This window comes from Zalophus californianus, chromosome 3 (genome assembly GCF_009762305.2).
Source record: "Zalophus californianus isolate mZalCal1 chromosome 3, mZalCal1.pri.v2, whole genome shotgun sequence".
In the NCBI taxonomy this organism is placed as follows: domain Eukaryota; kingdom Metazoa; phylum Chordata; class Mammalia; order Carnivora; family Otariidae; genus Zalophus; species Zalophus californianus.
This window is the reverse complement of record NC_045597.1, coordinates 134,229,693-134,242,624: the sequence shown is the minus strand read 5'-3', so window position 1 is coordinate 134,242,624 and position 12,932 is coordinate 134,229,693. Positions and strand designations below refer to the sequence as shown.

Here is a 12,932-nt window from a genome sequence, read left to right as displayed (position 1 = left end):
TGGTACATATGGATAAAACTAATAAACTATGTGTAAGATTTCTCAGATAAAATTATTAATCATTATTAAGGGAAGAGAAGGAATAACTAAATAAATAGAAGGATATACCATGCTTATAGTTTAGAAAATTCAATATTGTAGACATAACAATTACTTCCAAATTGACTTAAAGACTCAAGATAATTCCAAAGAAATACCAACAGTTTTTTCTTTTTTTTCATAAATTGACTATTTGAATCTATAACTTGCAAAGAGCCCAGACTAATCACGGGTCTCTTGGAAAAGAAAAAACCATGTTAGAAGACTTGCTCTGTCGTATACCAAAGCCTATCATAAATGTGTAGGATTTACGGCAAGGATAACAGATCAGCAGAACAGAATAGAGAATCTGGGAACAGATTTATGATTACTTGATTTATGTAAATGGTAGTATTTTAGAGAAGTAGAAAAGAGATGGCCTTTTCATTAAATGGGCCTTTGACAGCTGAATATCCATTATTAGGAAACATGAAAATTGGCCCTTACCACACAGCATTCACAAAATTGATTCTCGGTGGGTTGAAGATCTAAATGTGAAAGGCAAGACGATAATGTCTCCAGAAAATCCTAAAGGTAAATACCTTTATGACCTTGGGGCTGGATAAGATTTCTTATAGGCTATAAAAAAGTACTAATCAAACAGAAAAACACCGATAAGCTGTGTTATGTTAACATCACAAACTTTTTTTTTAATCAAAAGATACCTTAAGGGCATGAAAGGACAAACCACCTAGTGGAGAAAATATTTGCAACACATATAACTAACAATATATAGTACACTTCTTCAAATTAAAAGAAAATATATAGTTAACCCAAATAAAAATGGGCCTATCACAAAAGAAGGTGCCTAAAATGGCCACTAAAGTATGAAAATGTGCTCAATATCATTATTAATCAGAGATATGTAAGCTATCAATCAACAGTGAGATTCTAATATATACCCATCAGAGTGCCCATATGAAGGAGACCGATAATAACAAGAATTGGAGAGAATACAGAACAATGGAAGCTCTTTTATGTCACAGGTGTGACTGTAAATTGGTAAAATCACTTAGGAAAACAGTTTGATATTACCTACTGAAGTGCAGATATGGGTACCTTAGAACTCTGCCATCCTAATCCTAGGTATATAGCCAACAGAAACACATGCAAAATAGATACCAAGAGACACACAACAATGTTCATAGTAGCAATGTCCAGAATAGCCCCAAATTGGAAATAATTCATATTTGTCTATCAAAAGCAGAATGGCTAAGTCAATTATGCCATGTTCATATACTGGAATGTTACATAGTTTTGAAAATGAATGAGCTAAATTTACATTCCACAACATAGATTAATCTCACAAATATAACACCAAATAAAAGAAACAAAACCCAAAAGATTACATGCTACATGATTCCATTTATATAAAGTTCCCAGAACCTAACAATAAGAGGCAAAATTTAACTATAGTGTTTAGGGATGTGGGTAAGTGATAAAATTATAAAGAAAACTAAGGAAGTGTTACCACAAGAGTCATCAGAGTGCTTGTCTTTGGAGAGGTGGGTGATTGGGAATGGACAAGAGGGAGACTTCTAGTGTGCTGACAATGTTCCACTTGACCCATAGATGGTTTATATAGATACTCACTTTCTAATAACATATCAGACTGTAGGAGTGGTTACATAGATAACTTGAGTGTAGGGGCAGTTATATAGACATTCACTTTCTGATAACTTAATGAGTTGAGTCCTCTGATTTGTGCCCTTTTCTGTATTTGCATGACATTTAAAAATAAAGAAAGTTAAAGTGGATGGAGGAATATCTGCAGATGAACCAAAATGGAAGAAAAGCCAGCAGCTCACAACATGAACACCAATGGTTTCCAATGAAGCTTTTAAAAACTCTTCTATTCCTGGAATGATTTCTATTTTGTCCAGGGTCAGTTATTTTGTCTTGACAGTATTTTTCAGCTTGTTGGTTTTCTTCATGTCAGGTATTCTCGCAGAGATACTATCTAAAGTCAATGACACACAAAAATAGTGTTTAATTATATAATTTAAAGTTTAAAAGGTAATCAACAAAAACTTAAACATCAAATTGTAAGCACTGGAAGAAGAGAGGGGAGACAGAATTGAAATAAATGCACATCTTTCATAGAGGGGGAGAGTAAATATTTTTGAAAATGATAAACCAAGAAGATGGAAGTAAATTATTCACAGACATGACAGAAACCATTAAAAGAATTAGAATTAGAAATAATAAAAAATGGTTGCTTCAGGGGGGAGGGACTAAGGTAGGGACAGGGAGAAGATTGATTTCCATTATAAATTCTCTGGACTCTCTGATTTTTTGTCTTGTTTTTGCCGTGTGCTTATTACTTTGATAAATCTAACAGGACATTTATGAGATTCCAGGTTGCATCATTCCCATATATTTAAGAATTGCTTCTTGAGTTTGTGGCATTATGACTAGTTTAAGAATAACATCTACAATCTGTAGATGGTGTAGCTGATAGTGAACCCCATTTCTAAAGTACTTTTAGGAGTTCTAGCTGTGGCAATGACTAATTATTGCAGAACTTTTTTTTTTTTTAAAGATTTTATTTATTTATTTGACAGAGAGAGACACAGCGAGAGAGGGAACACAAGCAGGGGGAGTGGGAGAGGGAGAAGCAGGCTTCCTGCTGAGCAGGGAGCCCGATGCAGGACTCGATCCCAGGACCCTGGGATCATGACCTGAACCGAAGGCAGACGCTTAACGACTGAGCCACCCAGGCGCCCCTACTGCAGAGCTTCTAAATTACAATTTCATAATTATTTCTGTTTCCTTTTAACTTTTTTATGAAATACTTAATTAGACATAAGGCAGATACCTATTATATTGTACACAGACAAATGGGAAGTTAGGAACATCTTTACTCAACAGTTTGAAAAACAGCTAATATTAGCAAATCAAAAATAGACAAGTCAACGATAAAAGTAAAACTTTCCAAACAAGAAATATCACCACACACCAGTCAGCATGGAGTGATAAGAAACAGCAAGAGTTGGCAAGGATGTGGAGCAAAGGGAACCCTCATGCACTATTGCTGAGATTATAAACTGGTACAAACACTGTGGAAAAAAGTAGGGAGGTTCCTCAAAAAATTAAAAATAGAAATACCCTATGATCCAGTAATTCCACTACTGGGTATTTACCCAAAGAAAATGAAAACACTAAATCAAAAAGATCTATGCACCCCTATGTTTATTACAGCATTATTTCTAATAGCTAAGATATGGATGCAACCTAAGCATCCATTGACAGATGAATCGATAAAGAAGTAGTACTGTATGTGTGTGTGTATATATAATATGTATAGATAATGGAATATTGCCCATAAAAACGAATGAGATCTTGCCATTTGTGACAACATGCAAGGACCTAGAGGGGTATTATGCTACGTGAAATAAGTCAGAGAAAGAAAGATGTATGATTTCACTTACATGTGGAATCTAAAAAACAAAACAAATGAACAAATGGGCAAACAAACATACAAACAGAAACCAGAAACAGACTCATAAATATAGGGAAAAAACTGATGGTTACCAAAGGGGAGGGAAGTGGGAGGATGGGTGAAATAGGTGATGGGGATTGAGATAAACTTCTAGATTGATTGACTGATTGGTTGATTTATGGAGTGGGGGGAGGGGCAGAGGGAGAGAGAATCTTAAGCAGGCTCCATGCCCAGCGTGGAGCCCAGGGTGGGGCTCGGTGTCACAACCCTGAGATCATAACTTGAGCCAAAATCAAGAGGCAGGTGCTTAACCGCCTGAGCCACCCAGGCAGCCCAGACTTCCAGTTTTACATACGAAGGCACAGAGATGAAAAGTGAAGCACAGGGAATGCTGTCAAGTATACCGTATGGAGATAGATGGGAACTACACTTAGAGTGGTGAGCACCATATGATGCACAGAACGGTCGAATCACTATGTTGTACACCTATCTTATAATTCAACACAAAAATACTTACATTTAAATTATGTTAAAAAGCTACACACACTAGATATTTTTTAAATAATAAAGGTCATTTGTGTTTCTTCTGCTTGTATACCTTAACAAACATTACCTTTGGGGTGAATGTGTGAGAAAAAAAATCAAGGCTCATTTTTTTAAAAAGTAAAGTTTATTAAATAATTGGCTTTTCCTATTTCTTTTTCTTTAAAAATACAATTTCTGAGATCTTTAGATGCCTCATTTCATTATTTTATCTTTGTAAAATGTATATTAAAATTTTCCCCTCTGTAACTCTGATAACATTTTTTTTTCTATTTCTTCCAGTTATTTTTTCCCAAAAATCTGGGTACTCCCACATGTACGATCTGCCAAGTATTTTAAGTAAAAAAAAATGCTGAGAACATCTGTTCTAGAGAAAAGGTCTTGTAGGGTTTTTTTTTTTATATCATACAGCAATCTCACACATTGTTTTGCATAGAGTAGTTGCTCAAAAGATGTTTGTTGTATTGAATCATACTGAGTATTATAATATATGGTATATATTATTATAATAGGACTAGCCCAACCTGGAGTGAAAAATCAGAGCTTATGGTGTAAGAAAAGTGATTAATCATGTAGCACACAGAACTGAAATATACTTTCCTGTCACATATGTTAGTGTAACTAAGTGAAGTCCCTCCATTCACTTAGGGGCATTTTCGGGATGTCCACTCTGTGACAGGGACTGCCCTAGGCTCTGCCCACAAAAAGAGGCACAAAACAAGATCCTTTCCCTACACTCACTCACAGCCTAGTGGACATCGCTGACCTGAGAATGGGAATTTACTAACCATGTGATATAGACTATGACAGGTCCAAATTTTCTTTCTCTCTGATTCCTTTGTTTTTACCGCTAAGGTGATGGGAGTAAAGAGGCAAAGCCTTTGTCAGCATAATAACTGGCAAGAGAGGAGTTCATTTGCCTTACAGAAAGATTTAGGCCTCTCCCCCGAAACACAAAAAATTATCCTGGCCCAGGAGACCTTGAGTAGTGCACTTCTTCAGAATGGGGACCATCGGCAGTGGAATTCTGACTCTGGGGAAAGGCCTGAAGTGTCTCTCAAAGGAGGAGGGGAATGCAGGGTAGAGGTAAGGTGAAAAGGGAGGCCTGAATTTTCACAGGGGCAGATTTTGCGAGGACTGACGTGGCAGGAAAAATAAATACCATCAGCATTCACGAATGGCTTATGGTGAGACTATCAGTTACCCTCTTAGATTCTGAGGGCATGAATGACGCCTATTGCTGTAGTGGAGGTGTGTTCAGTGTCCCACAGGTACCCATGAGATGAGAAAAGGAAAACTTGCCCAGCTCAGGCTGCACTGCAGATGTGGGGAGGGCAATGGAGATATGAGAACATGGTTAGGAATCTGAAAATTATTCAGTAAGGCTCAGACCCAGACCATGTGTCCAAAGAAGCTGACCCCATCGCAGTGCTTTCTTATTAAATGACAGTCAGTCAATTACCCCAATTGTTCTTACCCTCAACAGACTTGGGGGGCAGGAAGTACACCTCAGTACTGAGCAAAAGATGCTCCTTTTGAGGATGAGGAAGAAAAGAAAGGGCAGGATGGGTTGTCTTCCTCAGGAATAGAGTCCACAGGTGACAAGGATTTGTAATATTCATCTTCCCCATCAAGCACTTTGATTTGGCTGCAACAAAGAAAAGAGTTTTCAGCAGAAAAAGAGGACAAAGGCCGCAGTCATCCCTGGAGCAGCTAAAGTTGCATGAGTGCTGAGAACAGGGTTGGGTTCCCTCAATGGCAGGTAGGTAGCCCAGGGTCTCCCAGAACACAGGAACTGAGGTCTGATCCGCAAAGCCTCTCACCTCAGGGTCACAGGCTGATAACGGGCCCAATTTAGTGGTGTCAGGAAGTTGTGATCATATTACAACTTGTCTGTCTGAATTGACTTGTCTGTCCTTGTTTGGTTCCCTCCTGCCCTCCTCCAGTTCTCAAACTAGCACCAGTTACCTATGTCACTATATTCTCGATCGGGAAACTAACAATCAAATGAGCCACAAACTCCCTAGTGTCCTCTGTCTAAGCACTGGGGGAGATTTTCCTTTGTGTACTTTTAAGGCCCAGGGGTAGGGTGATGTGGGAAGCGGCCTATTTGCACTGTGTGGAATGCTCTTATTTGTGGGAGAGTTTTATACAATCTGCTACGTCTGCAATTATGAGGGAAACCACAATTTCCTGGGATAATTGTGAAAAATAACATTTGCCTTTAGGTGGCAATTTCAGCCTTTTTGGACAGAAAAGATTCAAGTTTTATATAGCTGCTACTGTGAAAAGTAGTTTCCAATGTCAATAATAGTGGTGATATCCCCATTTGCATATTTTTAGAAGCTTCTCTGGAAAGTTTTGCATTTTCTGTAATATCACAAAGGACTCCTTCTGTTTACAGTTGCTTAGAACTAAGAAGACAGATATTTACCCAAGTTTTCTTGGCTTCCTCTTGCTCCCTTGATATTCTAGAGTTCCCTGTGGAGAGGGCCAAGAACACACAGTCAAAGCAAAGCAGCAAGTCGTTAATTTTTAATTCAAAGTGATTTTGTGTTGAATGCAAGCAGATGCTGATAATATCAGAAGTCACAGCATAATTTTTTTGATCAAAGGGCTCAAGTGAGCCTGATGAAGCATGCATCTTGCTCGTCTTTGATAAACCACATCAATTATTCACCGTGAAGGCAGACATCCTGACATGAAAGCAACAGATAAAGAGCCTAAGCACATGTTCGAGAAGAGAGCATAAGAGAGTGGGGGTGGGGCTGGAGGGGCTGGAACAGGTATTAATAACAGAATTATTAACTGGAAACAAAGCCAGTGAAACAGCTTTATGGCCACTTTGAACTCACATTTAACTGGTTATAGTACATGGTGTCCTCGGGGCTACTCAACATTTTGGGCTGCTGACATCTTCGGCGAGGTGTTCGCTGCTTCTGTATAAGACCATTTTCTGAAACTGCAACAAGACAGCAAAACTTTACTGTAAACCATCTGAGGTGTTGGGGAAATCAGGTAAAAAACTGCTCTTCACATAATGCACTAAGTGGAAACCGTGTCCCATTTTAATGGGTATGTTGGAGCTCTGCTAATATTGGCAGAAGTGTCATCCTAAAACACAAGTACACACATAGGAATTGCTAAGTGTAAACAAGGGTCGCTGTAACTTTGCCTTTGTTGCTCTTATCCAAATCAGCAGTGAAGAGTGACAGAAAACAAATTGGTTCATCCATGCTGGTGAAGTAGAGGTTGGTGGTCAGCCTTTGTAGAGTGCGGAGTAGTAGCTTAGTGGGATAACTCAGGACAATGAAGGCAATCTGGGATAGTTTACACCACATCCTACAGTGAGGGTTCAAAGACATCTGGAGCACACACACTCTTGGGTAGATGAGAAGCAAACCTTTTGGTGGGATACATTTCGGAGAGAAAATGGCTTGAACTAGTATTTACTGAAATGCTTTGAACAGTACCATTGATCCATGCAATCTCTGGAGATAGTGTAAAGGAGAAGGGGAAAAGATAATTGCATGATTTCACAAAGCGGCCTCTCCGTGTTAGCCCTGATTTCAGAACCTTGGACCAAGAGTGAACTGGAGATTAAGAAACCACGTGTCCAATGAAGTCATGATGTATTTCCCTTCCAAGCAGATGACTTTCGTGGAATCTGCTCTCCTTTTGGCACTATATCTGAATCAGGAGTTAGCAGTTCTAACTTCTTGCCAACATACACACACACACACCCCAGAGCTGCCACAGAATATTGTTCATGAATGTCACAGTCCAAAGAAGAGATACCACTTTCCTCTACCGAGTGTATAGCATATTCATAAAACAGAGTTGGAGATTTGTACTTGGAATCATAATTTGACTTCACTAGAGGTTCCTAGTATTTAGGGAAATTCTGGGGGAATTTTCTAAGTGAAAATGACTCAGCAAGGGCCATTATGAATAGCAAATTATCCTAAGTATGAAGTTTTGCATCTTCACTTTTCTTGAACTGGAAATATCTATGTTGAACAAGACTATTAGAACTATGTAGGACTTTAGGAACCATTTATTCTAAATACCCATTTTTTTTAAAGAAAACTGAGGCCCACAAATGTTGAATGACTCATCCCAGATGAAGTGGCAGAGTGAGGATGCAACCCTAGATTCTTACCTCCTGTTCTAGAAGTGTTCTTTTTCAAAACCACAGCATATTGTCTTTCTTAACAAGAAACTGTTTTTGTAAGCTAAGGTCTAAGTAAAAGTAAGCTCTGTGAAAACATACTAATAATTAGCACAGCACAATGAAGTCCCTTGCAGAGGGCTCCGGTAGCCTTTAAAGATATCCCTGTCCACATCTTCAGGAAGTCTGTGCAGAGGGCAGGACTCCAGCTCTCGAGATGGCATTGTCTTCAGACTACAACGAATCCAGAATGGAAATGGGTTCTTTCTGAGAGTTCCAACATACCTCCTGCTTGCTTTGTGAAGTCCATATGCTATGATATGGTAGGACACAAGGTGCCTTGTGTCATCTCCTCTGATTTATAGATTAATGAACAGAAGTGCCTGGAGTTAAGGTTGCTGGTGTGAACACACACTGGATATCTGACATCTATTCTCCCTTAGACTTCCTAATATTACGGGAATTCCAACGCTGGAAACTCAAAAGGCTGATCTTAAATAGTTTCTGAGTTCAGCTGGAGTTCAGCCCAGTTCAGCGGGACTTCATGTAGTGTTTACATTTGATCAGAAGCTTTTATTTATGTTCTCAACTGGGTATGCTTAATATAAGACGTGGTTTTCAACTTTTGCTCTCGATGAACTTGCTGTTCCATGGGTGGGTGTACTTTTCCTGATTCTTAGATGGAATTAAGTTATTGGGTAGAATTTTCTCAATTTTAACATTTCTCCCACAAATTAAAAAAAAACTCTTGGCATTTGATGGTATCTGTACTATGCTAGAATCTAGTGTAAGTTGGTGTCTGATTTAGCATCAAGTTTTAATTTTCATTATTTTAACTTAAATATCGCCATGTTTCATGATGTTTTGCAGAAGGCCATAACTTCCAGGTGTTTTGCCAAGTCTGAGTATCACTGATATGTGATCAATAATAAGTAACCAAATAAATATTTGAGAAATGAATCATTATTTAATAAATGCTGTTGAACAATTTGATAGTAATAATTATGCAAAAATATGACTTGAATATAGACCCTATGAAATTTATCCTATATGTAAGGTACTTTGCTGGATATTGTGGGGGAAAACAAAGAAAAATAAGACAAGGTCCCTGTCTTCAGCCTAATAGAGGGCACAGGGTCTTAAGAGGTTAAGTGACTTGTCATAAGTTAGTGCTGCTGGACTCAAGTTAGGTTTAAAAAAAATTCTAAATTGTCTACTTTTCTCAATATGCTTTTTGATTCTCACAGGCCACAATAAATTCCAGATGTGTTATATAGTTAAACATTTTAAATATTCCTATAAAAACCTTAAAGGGGAATGAAATGGATTATCTTAACTATGGAAGAAGATATAAGTGACAAGGATGGGCTCAATTATAATACAAACAATAAAGTAAAATATTCTACATGATGGACAGTAACAAAACTAAGATGAAAGGAAGTGCATCAGAAAGATAAAAATAAATTTAAAAATATATACACACAAAAGTCTACGATCCATAATGTGGAAAGACTGAGACAAGAGAAAGATGGAGACACATTCATACATGCTGAAATACAATTAATGAAATGAGATATTGAAAAATGTTTAGCCATCCTCACAAAGAGCTTCAACTAAAACAACTACTACTGCTTTTCTATTAATTAGGATAAATTAAAGATCAAAAGACAATGTGGGAGTGGACCCACATACACAAAGGCGTCCATAGGCTCCACCTTGCCTGAAGTGCAACTTGACAATAAATAACAAAAGCTAAGCAAACTTGTTCCAAGAAACACGTCCCAGTGAAGGAAACTAGAAGGAGAGAAAAAGACAATTTATATAAAGATGGATTATGATAACAATTTCGTAGTGGAAAAAAGCTAGAAACATGACAAATATTTAATAATTGGGGAGAAGTTAACTCTGAGATATGAACACTATATCATCCCATGAAGGCATCAACAAACAAAGACAAATTTAAGGTATGCTGTCAATAGATGAAAAATTCAAATTTCAGAAAAAGAAGAAAAAGACAAAACAGCATATAGCACATTGATTAAATCTAAAGAGGTGTGCACACTGAGAATTTATCATGAATTTTTTTCCTTTAAAATTTAAAAGAAATCAATGAGGCATGCAGGGCAAAATTATTCTTTCTTTTGGTAGATATTTAAGAAAGCATAGTTAAGAAAGCTAAATCTCAAAGTGGCAGAGTGGAAGCTGGAACCCGTCTTTTGGCTTCTGAGCCAATAGTTTGCTTCTAAGAGCTACAAAACAATAGGGTTATCTGGCGATTACCTAGTTCATTTGACTAGTTTATACAGACAAAATGGGCAATTCAAGTTTGAAGATAAACATTAGTATTCGCATCATTTGAAGACGATGATGTTCAGATTCTGAAACTGGCCTATTTCTAGCTCATATAAATGTTTATAAGCCACGCCAATGCTTCAGTTTGTAATCCTTTGGGGACTACCTCCTCATAACACTTTTTGAAAGTATATTATGTCATGGATACAATTTAACATAGGTCTCTTTCCCTTTCAAGAATCACTGCACCTTCTCCTCCCCTTGAGCCTTCTGATTTCATATTTGAGACCTGAACACATCACTTTCTTCGGAGTTTTGTCCCAGAAACTTAAAATAAACTGGAGATAAATCTGTTGCAAAATGTGGGGCACCTGGGTGGCTCAGTTGTTAAGCGTCTGCCTTCATGGGTCGGGTCATGATCCCAGGGTCCTGGGATGGAGCCCTGCATCGAGCCCCGCATCGAGCCCTGCATCGGGCTCCCTGCTCAGCAGGAAGCCTGCTTCTCCCTCTCCCACTCCCCCTGCTTGTGTTCCCTCTCTCGCTGTCTCTGTCAAATAAATAAATAAAATCTTTAAAAAAAAAGTCTGTTGCAAAATGGAAGACATGTAAATGGCATCTCAGTGGGCAGCACCGGGAGAGGCATACTCTTGGCTCCCCAACCCCAAATCATCACACTGTGTGGCTGCACAACTGGCTAAGCCCTTGGTGAGAAACAAACAGCTGAATTCAGTTGCTGGCTTCGTTACATAACTTCAAACAACTGGTTTGGAAATTTCATATTTCAATTCTCTTTACTGAACATGCAGGTACATCCATGCTAGAATTGCCAGATCAAATACAGAACACCCAATTAAATTTGAATTTCAGATAAACAACCAATACTTTTTTTAATCTAATAAAATCCTGTGCAATATTCAGGACATACTTGTATTAAAAAATGATCGGTTGTTCATTTGAAATTCAAATCTAGCTGGGTGTTCTGTATTTATTTGTTGTTTTTATATCGGGCAAACCTAATTCAAGCATCATTTCAAGTTACAAACAAGGCCTTTTGTTTCCTCCTAGGGTCTCAGAGATGAAGAAGGAAACTATTTCCTCACTCTGATTGACTTACTGAATTATAGCTATTTTGGCTACAGATGCTCTTCCTCTATACTGTCCCCTAACACTTAGGGTTTCATTTTTTATCACCCATTACAGATGTGCCATTCTGATCTATTTCCTAGCAGGATCGTAATGAGGGAAGGACAATGGCAAGGGAGGGCAGGATGGGGCATATGGCCCAAATATTCCCCTGCTTAGTGGGGCAGTATGGATTCTGGGCCCCTGAGGAATGGACAGGCAGTGGGCAGGGTTCCTGGGAGGAAAGGGAGAGAGCATACTGAGAGAACCATAGTCCTATGCACTCTCCCTGTGGGCCCTCAGCAGGCAGGAATAAGACTGCTGATCTGACTGCCATTCTGTGGATGAGGCATTCCCAGGGTCACTTGCCAAGTAAAACATCCCCTTGAAGCAAACAGTGTTCAGTGTTCTAGATTTACAGATGGCCAATCCCATATGGGGTTACTAGATATATCTCTGGGGCACGAAACAGAATTAGAGTTATGCAATTAACTTACAGAACTCTGTCAACTCTGTGCATAAAGGGAGGTACATAATTTCTATGACCAAAATTCGCAGAGCAGATGGGAGTGACAGTAGCCTAGCTGTCAGCTGGATAATCTTTCTTCTCAGTGATAGTTGACCATGCTGTGTAGTACTCCAGTGGACACTTAATGAACTAGCTTCCAATGAGATGACTTGTCTTTTCTGGCTCTATGTCTCTTCCATTTACCATTTCATTTTTATGTATCAAATCTTGTTTTACAAAGTAGCTTTTTCTTCATTTCATCTCATTTTTGGGAAGAACAACTAACCCCAAAGAGATAAGAGAGGCATAGGGAGATAAGAGATCACACAGCAAGTTAGAGGCAAAGGAGAATTCGGGTTTCCAAATGTCCCAAAGGTCATTTTCTTTAAATTACACCAGTTGTTCAGTTTTAGAAATACTGGTGCCCAGATCAGGACTTAGGCATTGACATTAAAACAACAACAACAACAACTCCTTGGATGGTTCTAATGTATAGCTAGGGTTGAGAGCCGCTATACCAGACCATATTCAATCTTTCCTTACCAATAAGAACCACACTGGCAGAGTCTGCAAGAATCTGCACTACCTTAAAAATGCTGTCTATGGAAGAATCTTCTTAATGTGTTGTAAACCACCTGCTCCTGATGTACCTTGAGGCACAGGCTATTTTGGGGATGCTCAGAATCTTGACAGGGAATAGGAGGCAAGCTATTACGCCTTAGGAGTTCAGATTTTCAAATTTAAGTCATGGCATGGAGGATGATAAATCTCTGGTG

The 12,932-nt window shown here is 38.4% G+C and overlaps 1 protein-coding gene across 1 annotated transcript in view; it reads right to left on the bottom strand.

Annotated features, from left to right (window-relative positions):
• Positions 1–817: 817 nt before the first annotated feature.
• The window catches only part of MYO3B (myosin IIIB), a 388,457-nt gene continuing 376,342 nt past the window's right edge, over positions 818–12,932 (bottom strand). Inside the window, exons 32-35 of the mRNA XM_027591480.2 lie at positions 6,919–7,025; positions 6,498–6,544; positions 5,541–5,711; positions 818–2,038 (exon numbers count right to left, since the gene is read on the bottom strand). Coding sequence (XP_027447281.1) covers positions 5,573–5,711; positions 6,498–6,544; positions 6,919–7,025 — 293 coding nt within the window. The 3' untranslated portion in view covers positions 818–2,038; positions 5,541–5,572. The remainder of the gene's footprint in view (positions 2,039–5,540; positions 5,712–6,497; positions 6,545–6,918; positions 7,026–12,932) is intronic.